Source organism: Python bivittatus, unplaced genomic scaffold (genome assembly GCF_059951505.1).
Source record: "Python bivittatus isolate LINGU-HERP-01145 unplaced genomic scaffold, Pbiv_v1 ctg000080_np1212, whole genome shotgun sequence".
Lineage (NCBI taxonomy): Eukaryota > Metazoa > Chordata > Lepidosauria > Squamata > Pythonidae > Python > Python bivittatus.
Window position 1 is genome coordinate 56,974,962 of NW_028277035.1, and position 19,756 is coordinate 56,994,717.

Below are 19,756 nucleotides of genomic sequence, written 5' to 3' on the forward strand. Positions count from 1 at the left end.
TGTGTAGCTTAGGAACAACAGAGCAGAAGAATTTTCCCATTTGCCCAAATGATCCTCAAAATTAAGAGCATCTCCTGCTGACTTTAATGTCTGGGTAGGTTCATATTGAATTACGGAGTCTTTCAGGCCCCAAGCCATTTAGACCTCTAAAGGTCAATGTCAACACTTTCACTGGTACATAAAAAACATCTGTCTGTCTTTCAGTAAAGGCAATATTCTGTAAATTCCTTGTATCCTGCAGCAACTGAGTCTTCCAGACATTTCTCAATCATTTCTGGATTATGTACAATAAAGATTGTGGCAACTCTTAGAGATCATATAGATATATTCTCTCTAAGATGATCTGTTTTCAAACTGGTCCTTCAGATCTTCCAATGTTACATCCATCACTGCTGTAACTGAGTCTATCCACCTTACTGGTCATCCCATTTTCTTCCACCTTTCTCAGCATTACAGACTATTCAAGAGATCTAGGTCTTCACATAATGTGTCCAAAATACAATAATTTGAAATTCTGTTTGTTTTCTTGGCTATCCATGGTATTCTCAGGAGTTTTATCTAACACCAAAGCTCAAAATCATCAATAGGCTCACGCAGAATGCTTTGTTGTAATTAAGGCCGAATGTAACTAAGGCATGACTAACAGTTGCTAAAGCCAATCAGCTTAGGAACAGTTGCAGCTGGCATATTACATGTAACTGAACCAATACACTGCTTGCTGATATTCTCACCTAGAAATCCAGAGATTGATGGGCTCAAGGAGGATCCCTAGGGTTCTCTTTTAGGGAAACAGTAATCACACTAAGAACAAGCTGAATCCAACCCCAAAACCCAGTTTCTTCCTGAAAATAACACCTTCATTTTGTCTGAATTTAATTTTACCTTGTTCATCCTTATCCAGCCCATTATCAAACTTAGGTACTAGAAAAGGGAATAAACCACTTCTTCAGAATTAGATGACCAACAACACTGAGTATGTTGAGAATACTGATGATATCTTATTCCAGGACTCTAGAAGCCTTCTCTCAGTAGTTTCATGTAGGTATTGGACAACAACAGAGGGCAAGATGGAGTTCTATGTGATACCACAGACCAAAAACTAATTGCTAAATAATGATCCCCAGTATCACTTAATAGACATGGCCTAACAGGAAAGACCAGAACCACCATGAAAGAAAACCGCCAAGGCCCAGCCCCACCAGACAATCAAAATAAAGGAGGACACCCTGGTTGATAATATTCAAAACTACTGAGAGGTCCAAAAAAACTAATAAGGCTGCACACTCCCTCCTCTTTTTCCTTGTATTCCTCAAGTTGACTAAAGTAATCTCAACCCCTTATCCTGGCCAAACTCAAATGAAATGAGTCCACATAACCAATATTATTCAAATGTATTTGGAGATGTAAAATCTCAATATTCTTAGTCACCTTTGCCAAAAATGGGACATCTGAGACCAGTCACTGGCTTCTGAGGTTATTGAGGTTAAGGAAAGGTTTATTAACAACTATTTTGTCACTATCTCTCTTAGACAGGGAAGGACATAGCTCTCCTAAAGTTAATTACTTCCCTTAATCATGGAACTAGTTCTGAACTAGCTGACTTAATGGAGCAAGCAAATGCCCTCACCAGGCATTTGCTTGCTCCATCTCCAGACACCCTGTCTGCACCCTTGAGGTTCACAAGCTGAAAAGAATTCCAAACAACACAGCAAATAGTTGCCATTGTTACATCATTATACTGTGCTCCAACATTGCAGGCCAAGCTAATGTGGGTCTGAGCAATGTTATCCACTGAGAACTTTACAAAATGCTTGTGGTAAGCCACCAACTAATCTGCCTCTGCTTGACACGCATCCTGGTGTATGAGGCAAAGGAGAGTTGGAAGAAATAACCCCCTTCTTACCACAGATCTATGCAATACACACCAATTCAGCAATTAAAATCTGGATGAGAAATACCTTGTTAGCTACCAGCTTGGCATTTAACATCAGTGTCTTTTAGTTACAGCAGTATCTCCCAATCTGGGCAACTTCAAGATGTGCTGTTCATTGATAGGAATTCTGGGAACTGAAGTCCAAACATCTCAAAGTTGTCCAGGTTGAGAAATACTGAGTCAGAGAGATCTGCTTCTTCCTAAGAATCGTTTTCCTGCGTCTTCATTATCCTGGTTATTCTTTTCAGTATGTGCTTCAGTTTGTCAATGTTGTTGGTACTCAGAAATGAATACAGTACTTCAGATGAGGCCTGATCAATCCAAATTAGAGTAGAATTATACCTATCTATGGTCTGAATTCGTTATTTACTTATGTATACAATCCGTATCCTGCCATTTTGCAGATAATGCTCCTGGTTAAGGAGCTTAGTATTGAATTAGCTTTTCCCATAGCTGCACTGCATTCTGGCTCATATTCTGATTGTGATCCATGAAGACATCTAGATCCTATCCACATAGGTAGCTCATAAGTTAGAGTATACTCATCTTATATGTGTGTCTTCATACAAAATGGAAGATACAGATAAACATTTATCTCATGTTGAAATGAAAGAGAGATACCATCTTGGAGACTAGTACTTATTTCACAAATGCCTTTACAATCTTATATAAAAGACAGTGCTGTCTTAATATCATGATTGGTTATGTTTGCACTTACCCTAGATATTAAGAGACATGAACATTTATATTGCCTGTTTTCAAGACTGCCAAAGGAAAAAAATGAGGTTAAAGATATCTTTTTTGGTGTTTTTTTGTTTTGCTTTGTTTCTTTTTTTTCATTTATAAAATTCCCAATATTTAGGAAAAAATATCAAACTGCCCCTGGATTTGTTGATTCTTTATGATACATTAGAGTTTGCATCTTCTAGCACATGTTTATAAGATTACATTGGCTTATCACTTCACAACTATTTTAAGTCACAGACAATTTCATAGAAGCACAGAGCTTTCTTAGAAAATAAGTCTTTAAAGATACATACATCAAATTTACTAGAACAAAGGGAAAAACTGGATTTTAAAACCATTAATATATGCAAGTTATTTTGCATTTTAAAAAATGTGAATACAAATATGAACTAATCAGAATCCAGTCCAAAATAACATTCAGTTGAAAAGAAAACTGCAATTAAGTGTGTTGTACAGCAGCTACTATAATCAAAATGGAAACCAAAAGCTATATAAATAGTGGCATTCAAACAGCTATTCATATAATTTGCTGTACTAAAAACATATCCCTGCCCAACTTGTTTATACTTCAAATTTAAGTAATTGACTTTTCCAAACTATGAAAACCTGTTTATTATATTATGGTGGTGCTTCCTGTTAAAACGATAAATAAGTTGCATTTATAGCTACGTATATAAGAAAATAAATCCTGGATTGGAATATTTGGTCACCAACATTGCATTGGTAGCCAAGCCAAGAAGGAAGATGTCATACCTGTTTTGCTAGATGTTTAACAGTGAGATGATTAAACCTCATATTCTTTGCTGGATTAATACATACTTTGGTTCATGGTTTACCCATGGTTTACCTTGGGTCAGGCAATTATAGTTTGTCCAATAAGCCATGGCTCAAACAAAGGCTGGTTGAACGTTCATTTTAAAAAGCACTCCCCTTGTGTTTAGAAAACAGCCCAAATGACAGGCCACTATTGCAGAGGAGGGATTGTGAGGAGGAGGACTGGGGGAGGCTAATCTCTTGCTGCACCCAGTACCCTTCAGTGACCTGTCAGATTTCCTGGGTGGAATTCAGTTGGTATTTGAATAGACTGAAATGTGTATGTGTAATTAAACATCTCTACTTACTCCGTGGTTCACTGCAAATGAAGGGCAGTTCTGGCAGCAATGTCAGTTCGGATCTTTATAAGTGGTTCATAGTGGAGGCACAACAGCCCTGCTTCTCCCAAGTAATAAAACCAGCAAAAACTATAGCCACGTAAAATCTCTACTTGACAGAAGCAGCAGAAAACCCGTACTGCGTTCCTTGGGGGCAGAATCAGCAGAGAATCGCTGGGAGAATTCAACTTACTTTCCCAGTTTAAATCAGTCTTCTGTGCAAAACAGCACATCATTCTCTCCAGAGAGTGCTAGTCCTGTGTGTGTGTCTGTGTGTGCATGTGTGTGTGTGTGCGTCCCATATAATCTCCAGTATAATGCCTTACCAGTGATTTCCAAAGCACCAGTCTTGGCATTATGTGGGTAGACGCCCCTGCAGAAACCAGGGATCCGGTCTCTCCTGCATCCAAGCAAAAGGGCCACAAACAGCCGTGCTCAGAGTCCAGAGGGAAGGAAGCACACTTGCAACAGTCCAGGTGGAGCTGGACAGGTCCCAGACCCTGACTGCATTAACCACCATAACATCAAAGAAGCACCATAGCTTATGGCCACAGACAAAACTGGATCAGAAGACTTTACTTTAAAAAAATGGAATACTATATGCAGATATAAGCTGTTGCCTCCACAGTAATCTAAGGATGAACTGAAGGCAACATGAAAGACTATGTCCTTTAAAAATGGTCGGGGGGGGGGCATTTGGCGCTGCAATTAAAGGGACACGTAGGCGAGCCCTCAAAGAGAAGCAATAAATTCCAGAGTGGAGTCCCTGTAACAGAAACAACACACAGACTTCTCTCTACTTCTCTCTCTCCACCTATCCTCAGGTAAGACCAATGGAAATGGTCTTCCTCTGATTAAGGACAATATGATTAAAGTATTCTTTGTTGTGGCAATTTCTGAATTCCTGAAGGTAGTCTATTTTTTAATTTGACTTATATCCTGATTTTATTCTGTACAACTCAAGGTAATGTACATAATGTTCCCTCCTACTTTCCCCACAACAACATCCCTCTGGGGTAGACTGAGAATAAGTGACTGGTCCCAAGTCACCCAGCTGACTTCTGCGCTGAAGAGAAGATAAAACTCATAGTCTCCTAATTTCTAGTCCAGCATCTTAACTGTTACATCAAACCAGCTCTATTTTCCAGGAATTGGATCAGATTCTTAAAGTGTATTTAATTTCACAATGCAATTCATCTAATATTCAGATTCCACATGAAATAATATGAAAGCCGCTAAATGGATATGGTTATTACTGCATAAATTGATTTTAATTTTCTAGTTTAATATTTTTATTTATTTAATTCATGCTTTGTTAATCTATTCTGACAAGTATTCAAGACAGCTAACCAACTTTTAAAATGCAGAATATAAAACCTCAAAAATATACATTAAAGTTCATACTAAAATTAATACCAAAATCAGTTAACAGTTAAAAGTTAAGACAAACTTATTCAGAACGGAGACACAAACTTGCTTCCTGTAATAGGTGTTGTTTCTGGAAAGGGACATTTTCCCATGTCTGTTTCCAAAATGCTCTTCATCTATACAACTTTTGCAAGCTTATCTTAGCTCCTAGTTTATAAAGCTTGTCCTATTCTTTAACTTTATTGCTACACATATATAAAACTCATCTTTGAGTAACTTGTTTCTTCCCAAACTTAGCTGTAATTATGTTTTATACTTATAGAGGAAATGTTTCTTACAAAAGCAAAAATATACAGTCTTTAAATTTATCTTTTCTCTACTCGCTATTAATTTCTTACAGACTTTGATTCAATATGCCTATAGAATATAGCAGGATTTCTGGATCCATTTCACATCTTTACATAGTAAGTTTGAATAGTGAAGCCATCTGTATGCAGCCCAATGTTTGTCAAAAGTAGTTTCTGATTAATGTGAGAAAAAAAAGCAGATCAGCAAAAGTTGCAGATTTGATTTACTGGTAATAATGCATTAATTGAGATTATACTGTAATAAGAGCATTATGCTATTAGCACAACATTATAATTGCTGTAATTTCACATGAATTCATGAAGAATGTGAATGTCATTATCAATCCTAATACATTTTGATTTCAAAAAATCTTCTAGTGGAGTCAATAATTTCTTTTAAATTCATAGGCCAATCATTGTTACAGGGAAACAAGTTAGATTATAGAAAAATATACTTTAACTATTTCCTTACAAACACTCTGAAGATACACAGGGATAAGAGGAATTTTCTAAATCATCTCTATGTCTGAGGCATCCCCAATACATACACACTGCATGGAACCACATTCTTTGTACAGTTCATAAGATTGGGTTGAATATTGAGAGGGCAGTCCCATTTTAAGTATACTTTATGTTGTAAAGACTGAAGCTAAATTCTCATCTGGAACAAGAGAACCACATAACGTTTGTCTATTTGAACTGTGTCCAATACTATAACTGCATTATCATTTTAACTGGTAAGTGAAATGCCTAACTACAGTTGAAAAATATGTTTCAATTACCTTACAACATGTTGTTCTAAAATTACTAAGAGTTGAATATGAACCAAGACTCACCTCTGAAAAGAATTTTATCTGAACTCAGAAATAAAATAACCTACCACTTGTTTGTTATCCTTTATTATTCTTGCCTTTGCATTTTCAATATTATCAGCAGGACAGAAGTGAGAATTTTTTTTCTATTAAAAGTAGTAAATACATTAGGATCGCAGAGATCCTCATTCTTCTTGACAGAAGACTAAAGTCCATCGTTCTTGTACAGTGTTTCTAAATCTTGGCAAGTTTAAGAGGTGTGGACTTCAACTTCCAGAAACAGCATGGCTGTTTGGGGAACTCTGGGAGCTGAAGTCCATACATCTTAAACTTGCCAAGGTTGAGCAACACTGCTTTTGTGAGACAGATACTTGTAGACAGATAGGTCTAGATTTAAATACCTTAACCTGTTTTTCTTGCCCACATTGTTTTTGCAATGTCACAGGATTTATTATATCTTATTTTAATTTGTCTAATGATCTATTTTGAATGTTAATCAGTCCTTAAAGTAATGGTGAGGAGTTGTTTTTTATGCCACTTTACACAGTTTATCAAGAGAGGAAGAAATTAAGGAATTGGTTAGCTATCTGTCATCACTGTTGTTAATTATGGTTCAGTTAAACAGTTCCTCTTCAGCTGAAATCACAGAAATAAAGTGTTGGGATTTCTGCAATCAGCTCAGGAAGCATCTCCAACTTGTTGCGCTGTCCCCAGTTCTTCCCACCTATCCATTCAGGGCAGTTAACAGAATAATTTTTCCTTCTTGGATCACATTCAAAATATTTGCTTGTGTGTGTGCGTTTTTAATGTATTCACTGGGGCTTCTATACCACTGATACCAATAGCAGCTTACAGAATGCTAAACACAGGGTTAAAAGTGTCACATAGCTTCAATCAACTTCCAATGTCAGCCCAATTCCTGGGGGTAGACTAAACTTCCACACCCTCAAAAGCCCTCCCGAAACTCATGTCTGATTCCTCCATCATCACTATTCACTGGAGTGTCCACATACAGCTATCATCAACCTATGAATTCCTACTTTCATTAGCACCCACAATGATCTAGATGTCACCCATTCACACTTGCTGACATACATTTTAACCTTTTTGAACATAATAACCTACAACTTTACATCCCTGCTTCACAAGATCAGACCACTGAATTACATACTTCCACTTTCAGTTTCATGACCACACAACGTATCTATTTTTCTTTCTTTCATTTCATCTGTTAATTAATGCTTGTTATCATTTACTCCTCTTCCATTCCAAGTCAAGTCAAATCAAATTGAATGAAATCAAATCTTTATTACAGCCATGAGGCCAGCAGTCAAACAAAAAATAAAACAAATAAAAATAGAGGTATATAAGACTGAAAACAAAGAACATTAATATAGATTTTCCAAATCTGAGGAAAGGCAGATGATATATATGGAAGCACAGAAATGGGCAACCCAGAAGCATATAATTAAGCAAAGCCATGAACGTCTTATCCCAGTGCCTGGAGGTTGTGAGGGTCTGGATGGGGAACAGCAGACTTCAGCTGAACCCTGGCAAGACTGAGTGGCTTTTGGTTTTGGGGCCTGCCACTTCTAGGACTGTGCCTTCTTTGGTGCTGGATAGGGAAGTACTGCCCCAGACAGACCCAGTGCGCAATCTGGGGGTCTTCCTGGACTCACAGCTCCTACTCAAAAAGGAGAAGGCAGTTGTGCCTAGGAGGGCCTTTGCACAGCTTTGTGTTGTGCACCAATTGTGCCCATTCCTAGATTGGGGGGGGGGCTCTAGGAGCCCTAAGCACCTCCAGATTGGACAACTGTAATGTGCTCTACATGGGGCTGCCCTTGAAGAGTATCCAGAAGCTTCAGCTGGTGCAGAATGCAGAGGTATGGGCAGTTATGTGTGCTTCCAGAACAGCACATGTCACATCTCTGCTCTGTGAGCTGCATTGGCTTCCAGTCTGCTTTCGGGTGCAATTCAAAGTGCTGATTTTGACCTTTAAAGCCCTTCATGGCATGGGACCAGGTTATCTGAGAGACTGCCTCTCCCCAATTACACCTGCCCATCCCATTAGATCCGGCAGAGAGAGTGTGCTGCAGATCCCACCCGCTATGGACTTACACTTGGCAGGTCCCAGGAGGCGGGCCTTCTCTACTGTGGTGCCTGCCTTATGGAACATCCTGTCTCCCCCACCCCCAAAATGAGGTTATCTCCATACCTGTATTGTTCTGGAAGTCCCTCAAGACCTGGCTATGTCAACAGGCCTGGGGCTCCCAGGGGACTGGTAACATTTTAAGATGGCTCTACTATTGCAGTTAATATTCACTCTCTCCTGTGCCTTTAGTTTTAGATATTTTAATAATAATTGTTTTTATATATTTTAATAATGACTGTTTTTTATATATTTATTGTTTGACTTCATTGTAGTACACAGCCCAAAGTCACTTTTTTGTGACATGGGCAGCCATATAAATTTGATTGATAGATAGATAGATAGATAGATAGATAGATAGATAGATAGATAGATAGATAGATAGATAGATAGATAGAATATAATCAAACAGTGGTCAGCCAGGTAAAGGGACAAATAGAAGTCATGCTTTTTTGCCAGGCAATTTCTTCAGGATAGGATAAATAAAAGTTCTCCAGGATTCACATTCCAAGTCCCCATTTTCTATGCCCCAGAAGGGTCCACAGATCCTGACCTCTGCTGCCCATCACAGCTTTGCTAAATCAGACTTTCACATAATGCTTTTTAGTAAGACAGAGAATAGATTAGGTTACCAGCTACAGTAATCCCTGTGCCACAAGCATCATTCCACACTAACAGAAAGGACAAGCATACCATGAGCAGAGTCAAAGGCTAATTTTACCCTTACTCACACTAATCTATGGAAGCTAGGAGTTTTAATCTAGATATTACTTTTCAAACTATTACCCAAAACCTAGGAAGTACAATATTGCATACTAACACAGGCTTGGTTTTGAGGAATTTTAAAATATTTCTTGTAGGCTTGTGTATTTGTCATTGAGAATCTATTATTACTGCATGTAAATAGCCTTTAATTTTGGGGGGAGATTTTGTTACATCTGCTAAAAGTTTATGCACTTCCTGGGGGCAGTTTCTGCTGGGTATTTGCTATCGCAACTATTTCTGTTGAGATTCTGAAGTCCTTCTCAGTACGGCCTCCAGGTAGGAACATGATTCTGATGAGATGGTATTCTAACCATGCATGCAGGATTGGATTCTCTACTCACCTGTCAATAAACATGCACAGAATTGAAAAAAAAAATCAGTATTTCTCACTTTACTCTAAGTATATTTCAATTTTTATCACTTTGGTTTTAATGACATCTACTATTAGACTGATGTTTTCAGGACTATTTCCACATTGTGATTTGATCCTTAGGCTGAAAAAAGTTCTCCAACCTTAGTAGTGTACACAGATATTTTCCTGGATCTGTGACAATCTGACTATTTATTTATTCAATATTATGGCACCCATCTCAAATAATCAACTCTGGGCAGATTATTATTATTAGATTTTTATCCTGCCTTTTTTAATATCTATTTTGGTCAACTCAAGGGAGCGAATATTCCTGACTCCTATTTTTCCCACAACTACCCTGTGAGGTGGGTTGGGCTGGGCTGAGAAAGAGTGACTGGCCCAAAGTCACCCAGCTGGGCTTCATGCCCAAGGGAGGCCTAGAACTCACTCTCACGGTTTTTAGGCCAACACCTTAACCAGTCCACCAAACTGGCTCTCTTAATACTTTTTTAATACTTAATTTTAATTTTTAATTAATTAAAAAGTAATTTTAATATTTAATATTTAAAACAAGATTAAAACAGTATAGCAAATTACATAACAAATTTTTACACTTAAAATATAATAATAAAATAAAATGAAGAACTACGACTCAGTGCTTTGCCTGAAAGTGTACTCATCAGAGTGGGGAAAAAGGGTAGAATGAGAAAGCTCTCACCCTCCACTAGAACTCTGCAATAGCACTGAGTTCTCAAAACTCCAAACATGCCCATTAGCCCAAATTCATTCTGTCTTAAATGACGGTTGCAGTGGACTGATTCTTTACCCCTTCATTTTTTTAAAAGGTTCTATTGATAAATTAGCAATATTTCTATATTTCATGAAACAGCAGCTCATTAGTGTATTTTTTCATTCTTGTCCATGGCCTATAACTCCTCCAAACATCATGGATTTCATTTACAAAATACCATTACAATTCCATAGCAAAAATGCTTTTTATATTTCTATTTGTTTCAATTATTTAAGCCATATTGTATCTTTTGAATGCTCTAGAAAACAGGCTGTAAAATTATAGGAAACTGGTGCTTTTCATTTTGAACAAGCTCATTCAACAAGAGGAGAGAATGCTATTACTTTGAACAATGTACAAGTAAAACTACATAAATCTTACTGGAATGGTTCGAGGTATTTTAGTTCTTTTGAAAGCCTGAATATTTTTACTCTTCAATTATACTGATTAGAATTTATAAAAGACTGTTGTCTGAAGGAAATTCAATGTTGGGTTTAAATAAATTCTTTTCCCCATTCTTGTTATATGAAATATTTTTCATAAATAATACATATTTTTCTAGATCAGGTAATATCCAGTCTAAAATGCTAATAAGTGAATATCAAGACAACATAGTACAAAAAGCTAAAAAAAAATACAATTGAAATGAAAATAAAAGTATGACACATAAAATGAGAAAGTATAACTAAATGCTTGTCAAAGAAAAACTGTCTTTATCTAACAGGCACCCCCCCCAAAAAAAAAAAAAAAACCAGCAGTCTCTCTGATGTGGTCATTTTACAGCCAGGGCTATCCTGAGCGAATGGGGCAAGTGACATCACCTGTATCATGACACTGAACAAATGATCTGAATTATATAATTTGCTTCACTTGCACCATGACATTTTGAAGCATGATACCGTTATAGCTTCTAAAGACGGCTATGCCATCAGTGCAAAAGCCTTCTCTTTGTCAACAACCCACGTCATCTGGCCGAACCTTTAAGATTGTGAAGGGTCATTAGAGGGCTTTAAGGTTTTTTTACCCAGGGATAGACACAAAAGCCACAAGTCACAATGGCTTCACATGCATCATGATCTCATTGTGCAAATAATACAAATTATGTAATTTATATTGGTCATGTCATGATGCAACTGATGCAAATTATATAATTCATACCATTTTCACAATGAGATTATGACACACATTACATCACTTGCTCCTCTTACCTTCCCTGTAGACAATGGGTGACATGTGTCTATGCAGATATTATCTGATGGTAACTCCCACCTCTACATGCATTGGAAGTTAAGCAACCTCCAAGGGCAGCATGTTATCGACCCAAGTTTAAATGGTTAAAACAGTGAAGACTATGAAAGACTTGCATAATATGACTGAAGAGTTCACCCCAGTCTGTAATCAATAACCTTACTACCCTAACTTGGGCTGTCTGAAATTATTGTACAGTGTCAAAGGCAGCCACGTAGTTAATGGACTGCAATAATCCAAACAAGAGATACTTAAAGATGAGCAGTTATAGTTAGGCTTCTGTTCAAGTAAGTTTATAGTTGGTATATTAGCTAAAGCTGATAAAAGGTGCCCAAACCACAATGTCCAATGTTACTGCTACCCCAAAGTAATTTTTAATGGGGCTGCCTCCTCCTATTTAAGATAGTCTGAATTGCCTGCCATCTAGAACATCAAGACACCGGATAGTAATTAATGATTTAAACTTTATATGAAGAATATAATAATTAATGGTGGTATCACTAATAATTGCATCATTAAGATTATCTTATTTTAAAAACCAGATCCACACCTTATGATGTGATCATATTTATTTATATTTAAGGACACAATCCTATCAACTTCAACTGGAAAGTATTTTCCATTGAGTACAAATACACAAATGTAGAATCCAGCTATATGTAAACAGTAGCTAAATCTACACACATCTTGCTAAACCAAAACTAAAGAAACCATTAGTGTGATATGTGAATCCACCCATAATTAATTTTAAGATGTAGCTTAGTGCTTTCCAGATGTGTTGAGAGCTGACCACAGTTCCCAAAATTGTATGATTCTTGGCTAAATATTCTGGGCAGAATCCATTAAAACATGATGGTCTGCATTTATTTCAGAAATGAACGTACCACACTTAAAATCTAAACAATGATCTTATGCCAGGGTAAAATAGCCAACAAAACTGAAAAGTCAGAAACAATATAAGAAGTAAATCAGCCTCCTCCAATTTGTAGCCTGCAGATGTATTAGGATTTAAACTTCCAGTACATATTTCTAGGGAACATCAATCCTCCACAAAAGGTTCATAACATACATACTAAAAACAGTACTTTCAGAATTAATCTAAACATAATGCTGGATTTACCTATAGATCATAAAGATAACACATTTTAGAAATGTATAATTAAGGACACTTTCAAATAAGTTTCTCATTTATCAGTTAAACTGGTCATATGCCAGTTTTTCTTATAGATATATAATTCTAATCACAGCAGCTAATGAAAATCACCCTGTTTTCTGTGGGAAAACTTTATTGCAGTATCTTTTTTTGTTTTCAGATTTGAACTTACACTTTCCTGGGTACATGGGGTATTCTTTTGAGAGGTTCGTCTTTTAAATGGTAAGGGCAACCCAATGCTGTCATTATTTAATATTATGTATGATTTTCCTGAATATTTGTTCTGAATCCTACCCAGTTGTCAATTACTCACCAACGTTATTTTACAAAAGTCTTGTTTAGATGCATTCTTCACATCTTTTAAACAAAAAAAGTTTTAACAGCTGTTTTTAAATTGCAAAAAGTAGCTTTTGGGAGGTGGGACTCACAGTGTAATGACTCATCTCTCTTTCTCTCTCCTGTAGTGTAGATACATATGTATGCTTAAATGTTCTGCAGGTATTATCCAACTTTGTGATCCTTCGCCCTCAGAAATATATAGCATCACATACTGCATCATGTACACACTAAGGAGTGAGCAAGCTATGTCCCAAGACTGGCTTCACTGTTTAAAGCTTTCAAGTTACAATTGTGCGATTATTCTCTGTGAATATTATAGGTAGGGTTATTTTTTTTAAAAAATCATGTTCTTACTGTATTTTTAATAGTTGGCTGTTGGCAATTTCAATGCATAGATAGCAGAAAGGGAAACTATAGTGAAATAAATTTCATTTTAAAAAGGACAAAAAAGATCACTATGGCTAACAAACACCATATTTTTAACTGCAGCATATACTTTGAATTATATGTAGTTGTGCAAATCCTTACATATGTGCAGCTAATATTTTCAAGACACGATCTGTTTGTCTGTGGGAGGGGGGTTACTCTCTCCTATGTCTGGTTCCTAATCTCAGACTAATTTTAAACAGTTTGGTTCAAAGCAGAAATAATAGTGCCTTAGTCTACTGAAATTAATGATGCACCAAACTCTGCATAAAATTGAGCTGGGTTATCTTATTACCAATCAGAGTTTTAGAAAGTCTTTCATAGTATACAGAATGATTCACTACTTCAGCATCAAGTGAATGTGTTTTAATCGTTTTGGAGGTTTGTTGTTTTTGTTTTAAATTCCTCAGCAACTCTTTCTAACAATGGTGTGTGTGTGCATGTGAGTACTGTCCTCTCCCCCAGAGAGGTCAAGACAGTATTCATGGTTTCCCATTGCATTCAAGTACTTATCCTCACAACTCTTTGAAGCTGGATGATTTTGAAGAACCAAGTGCAAACGCTGTTCTATGCATCAGGCACACTGAATTATAACCACCAATCACATGATTTTCCCAGTTTTTGGCTGACAATGATTTTATTATTTTTATAATGGACTTTCACAATGCATAATACCCAGAGTGGTGGACAAACCCCAAAATAAACAAATTACTACAAATTAATGTAAAAGCATCAAACATCACCAAAGCAATCACACCATTGTCATTAGTTACTTTAAAGCTACCTTGTCTATTCCTCAGCGGGGAGGCAATCATCCTTGCCCTTGAAACTGAGTTTCCCGAATATCAACCTGCTTTTTGATCCCTTCTCTGCTGTTGTCAAGAAACCAAGTTGCAAATAAGTTCAGCAGCGAATCACAGGAAGATGATTCATCAGAGACACCTCATCGTCCATGCGCGGCTAAAGCCCTAAACACACTCAGGACAGCAACACCAAAGTCCTACAAAGTCCTGCTGACCGCCGCGAGAACAGACCCGGCGACTCACACAGGGGCTTAATTTTGGCAGCCCGTACCCACAGGTAGCAGACCCGATACGCGTCAGCGTCACCGATTTCCATCAGAGGTGCCTCCGTTTCCACAAGACCTATTTTGCAAGCTGCCTAAGACTGAACTCCTAGGAAATCCGGCTGAAGTCCCTTCCGCTTCTTCCTGCAGCTCCATTTTTTTCTAAATGAGCGACGCGTCTGCCTTCCGTATGCAACACAACCCCGCCACCGCGAGGCACAAAGATCAGGTTGATAGTCAGATCATATCCAGAGTCCCTGCAACAAGGCAATCGGAGCGACGCGGGTGAGGTGAAGTGATAATTAAAGCACCAAGAAAGCCTGACAAAGGCGCGGGGCGGGGACCCCTCCTGTACAAATCAAATACTAATCAAAAGCGAGGACGAGCGTGTGGCCGAGGGAGTTTCCAGCCCCTGCGCGTTACATTGTCTCAGATTCCACTGCTGACTGTGGGCAACGCGAATTAGAGCAGCCTTTGCCGCCGAGAGACGGCAGCCGAAGCTTCGACCGGGGAGCGTCAGGGAATGAACCGCCCCAGCCGTCTCCGGGACTGGGTCAAAGAATCCACGCCATCCCTTGTATCTCATTTCGTGAAAAGAAAGAAAAAAGGGGCGCCGTGGAAGTGTCAGAGGCGGACGTGGCAACATTTGGGGGGGCTTCCACAGAGAGCGCTACCTCAGGAAGCCCAGAAAGGGGTCTCGCCTTTCCGGGGCTCTCCTCCGCCCACCTTTCGGGGTGAGCTCTGGCCGCGGGCTCTGGTTCCACTGCTTGGCGGAGTGGACTCGCTCGCTCCCCACCACAGTCTAGCCGAGGCGAAGTGGCGTCAGCTCCAGGCTTCAGCAGCCTGCGCGGCGGGGAATGCCCTGTGGCCGCTGCTCTCGGGGACGCCCTGGCTCTTCGCTTCCTCTCTCCACGCTGCCATTCGGGGCCCGCGCGTCCCTTGGCCAAATCGGTGCGCCCGGCAGGCGAGGAAACACCCCCCGGTCGCCCCCTCCCCTCGGGAGGCGCGAGGCAAGTGACCGCCCGGAGCGCGGGCTCTCCACAAGCCGCCTTCGCTGCCCGAGTCCTAGCGGCTCCCGCTTGCTCCGTAGGGATCCTTCCCGGGGTTGGCTCGCTGGCTTTTCCCGCTTAGCCAGACATTGTGGAACCGCTTTTCTTAACCTCTCCCCGCCCCCGGCTCTGCTCTCTCCATGCCTTCTCTGGAGAAAGTGAGGGGGGGTGCATCTAACCTTAAATCTTCTCCTTGACCCTCCCCACAGAATCCACCCAATAAGACCCCGATCGGGGGAGGGGCAGTGAGGCAGCGGGCCAGAAACCAGGAGCTAATAAAATAATAATTTCAAAAAAAGGGAGAAACACCCTTTAGCACAAGCAAGTCAGCCAGCCCGCCCGCCCTCCCTCCTTCCCTCCCCGAGTAAAGGACAATAGCTCTCTCCACCACCACCACTACCCGCAGCCCCTTGACACCAGAGCCCCGGGAGGGGGGGGGAGTCCATTGTGTATGCCCGGGCTCGACAATTTACGAAACAAAAACAAAACCACACACGCACACAAAAAATACAAGAGAGGGAAACGAGAGAGTGGCTCCTCCTCCTCCTCTTCTCCAAAAAGGCCTGTTGGAAAACTGCACAGAGCAGAAGCAGCAGCCAGGAACCCACCATCTCTCCCGTTCGCTCTCGCGGCTGCCCTAGCGAGCGAAAGAGACGAAAGGCCCCGAGCGATAGGAAGGGGATCTCTGCCCTAGAGCGGAGGGTGGGGGGAAGGCCCGATCGCTTTGTGTTACCTGCCGTGAAACCAGTCCTTGCAGGCGTCGCACTCGATCATGAAGCGGGTTACGTCGTAGGGCAGCCTACAGATGCAATAGACGGGCACCGTCGCCATGTTAGCTCCCTTCAAAACAACACTGGATCCCAAGGCAAGCGAGCCGAGTGGGAGAGCGAGCGAGCCAGCCAGCCAGCCAGGCAGGCAGCGGAGAGAAGCGAGCAGGCAGGGCGTTTTGCTGCGGCTTCCTCGCTGTTAGGGAGCTCGCTCGATTCTCTCCTCCTTTGCCACAGGGAAGCAAATCAACCGGGCCTGGAGACGGCGGGAGAGGTGGAGGGAGAAGAAAAAGAAGCAAAACAAAATCCGGAGAATTCAGTAAGCGATCCTCAAGGGCGAGCTGCAATGTCAGAAAAAATAACCAAGGGTTCCCGAAAGTTTGACTGCATGGCTCCTCTGCCTGGCGCCGGTTCCAAAGCTCACTGGAAGCTCGCTCGCTCGCTCTTTTTCTCGTTTTCTTTCTTTTCTTTTTCTTTTTGTTTTTGGTCGTAGTGGTTTCTAAATGATCATTATCCCAAATGTTGGACGAAATGCATTCTATTGCATGCCCCCTGGTGACAGTACAGTACCGAAGCTTTTCATAAACACTCCGAAATGTAGCCCTTTCCTTGTAATGTCCTTACGTCAGCTTGCAACATTGTAATATTTCCTCTGATGGGGCTGGGGAGGGAGGCTGCAGAAAAGGGGAGGCGAATATGCGAAAACTCCCAAGCTTGGCACCGTGCAAAATATTAAAAAGGGTGGTGGTGGTGGTGGGGAACAGGAAGACAACCACTCTCGGAGCTGGAAAATAAACAGGGAGGCGTGCTAAACCGGAGCGGCTGAAAGAGGGAGATTTTTAAAAAATTACAAACGATTTAGCCGAGGATTCTTGGGGGAGGGGGAGAGGGAAGAAGCTTCATTGAAAGGAGAGGAATATTGTCGCGGCTTCAAAAGTGGTCTCTGCAGTTGGGAACCTCGTTCTTGAGACTCTTCCCCGTTCAGAGGGTCGGGTGGAAAGTTAGAAATTATGTAGATGGGAAAGAATCGATGTATCAGCTGATGCAATAAAACGGAAGATCGAAAAGTTGGACAAGAAACTCTATCTATCTTAAGACATTTAAACTCTCAAGATACCTTTATGTAATAGCCTGCTTCCTCTTCAGTCTTCCAGCTTACCAACGTTGGAGGATAAAGAAATTGAGAGAGAGAACAAACCAGAAACACTGTCCGTCCTTATTTCGTCTTCTTCCCCCTCCCTTCTCCCCCCCCCCCGTGATTTTGCAACAGAACTGAATTAAAAAGAGGGAGAAAGACACTTTTACTGGTGTAATAAACTTCTAGGACAAATCTTCTGAGGTTTTACTCCTACAAACGAAAGTGCGACTCCGCCTCCTTTCTTTCTACTTGTTAATGAAAGTAGAAGCGAGTCTGAGAGTTGATCCGAGGAAGTGGCAGTTCCGGTCTTAGGCGTTCCGGTATTTGGCGTTCTGCGATTTCCCCTGAACCCATAAAAACAAAGTTTGGAAATGAAGCCCCTGTAGCTTTCGTAAAAAACCGCTACTCTTACCATAGCCCCTCCTCCCCTCCCGCCATCCCTGCTCAAAAGTTTTTGAAAGTACCACGTGTCACTTTGCTGCTTTGCTTTAATTCACGGTTGTGGCCATACGTTAACTCTCGCGGTAGTACAGCCCCCCCCCTTCCCCGCCCCACACACAAACACACGCTTGCGATTGTTAGCTTTCCTTAATTTTTGGGTAGGATGCCGTACCGATCCTGCCAAGTACTCATGCAGGGCTAAAGCCGTTAGTTCACCATCCCCTACTCTCAAAGTGGCGCTGAAAAAATTGCCAGCAAGGCGTGAAGGCCACCTCCTGTTGTTCCCCAAGCACATTATGACTATTCTATATATAGGTGTACTATATCGGATCAAGCAGGCTTACTTGTAGTTGCCACAGTTTATTATCAGTCCTTGCGTGATAGGGTAGTTGCACTGGCCAGAATTACCACTCTGTATTTCACATTTAAAATGTTGATTTTTGAGTTTATTCCTGCCCTAATCTGTAACTATGTTCCCATATTAATAGATCTTCCAATATTTCTTAACATGGGTGTCTGCAGAGGGGGGCTAAGGGCCAAGGGGAGGGGGACATCACCAAGGGGAGGGGGACATCACCACACCAATGTTGCAACTTAAGTCCTTGCATCAGATATCGCAATGCAAGGACATAATCATGGCATTTGCATGAGGACATCATTGTGTGAATGCCACGTTAGTATCATCACAATTATGGACACTGCTGTTTCTTGGCGCTGCTAAGTGGAGTCTGTGCATTTTGCCTGGATGTGAGCGCAGGTATCAGACTGAACGGCTCACGGTCACATCCTTCTAACTGCAGCACAAGCATGCCCCGGTAGCCCTTTTCAAAGGACATGCCCTCATTGTTTGGGCTTTAGGTCAACCCCTGGCCACAGGTAAGGCAGCTTAACATCTTCTTTAGCAGATGCAGTTTTAAAGCAGTGTTTTCCCTTCTCTCCTGACATAATTTCTGCCCTGCACTGGCCCTAGAAGGCTTCATCAATGATGAGGTTAGCAATGGTTGGGTGACTTTGGACCAGTCACTCTCTCTCAGCCCAAACCACCTCACAGGGTTGTTGTTGGGAGGAAAATAGGAGGCAGGAGTATGTGGTATGTTCACCGCCTTGAATTAAATATTAAAAAGGCAGGATAAAAATATAGCAATAATAACAACAACAACAACAACAACAGCTTCCATCCTGCGACGATACCTTTCACACCATCAAACAACAACATCTGCCTATCCCAGGTCCTTGGAAAGGACTCGATAGGTGGATAGAAATGCCAAATCCAGTCTAAACGTCTGGCTGACTGTGAGACCAACCATCATCATAATCATAATCATAATCATATAATCATAATCATGCAGTCCAGGGCCAAGAGCTGCCCAGCTCCTAATGGCCTCTTTAGGCTGTTGCAGACACGCCCCTTCCCTGAGCAGTGTCCTCCACGGCCCTTTTGGCCTGGGCTGAAGACTAGACCGGATGCCCGGCTTCTGCATCTTTCACTTATTAGTTGGGCAACTTGGCATATGGCTGAGCTCACCTCTACTTGCCCTGCCCAGCCCAGCCCAGCCCAGGTAAGTGAGAGCCACTGGGGGTTGTCCATCCTACCAGCAGGGACACTCCTTAGGAGGGAAATAAAACCAGGAGAAACCATGAATCACTTTCCTTATCTTGTCCCACAGTGAAATTGTAAGGACGGCGCCATTTGCTGGTCTTGGTACTGAGGCAAA

The 19,756-nt window shown here is 40.9% G+C and overlaps 1 protein-coding gene across 1 annotated transcript in view; it reads right to left on the reverse strand.

Moving 5' to 3' along the window:
- Positions 1 to 17,407, reverse strand: part of PHF2 (PHD finger protein 2) — a 132,391-nt gene extending 114,984 nt beyond the window's left edge. Inside the window, exon 1 of the mRNA XM_088134165.1 lies at positions 16,429 to 17,407. Coding sequence (XP_087990291.1) covers positions 16,429 to 16,526 — 98 coding nt within the window. The 5' untranslated portion in view covers positions 16,527 to 17,407. The remainder of the gene's footprint in view (positions 1 to 16,428) is intronic.
- Positions 17,408 to 19,756: the final 2,349 nt, after the last annotated feature.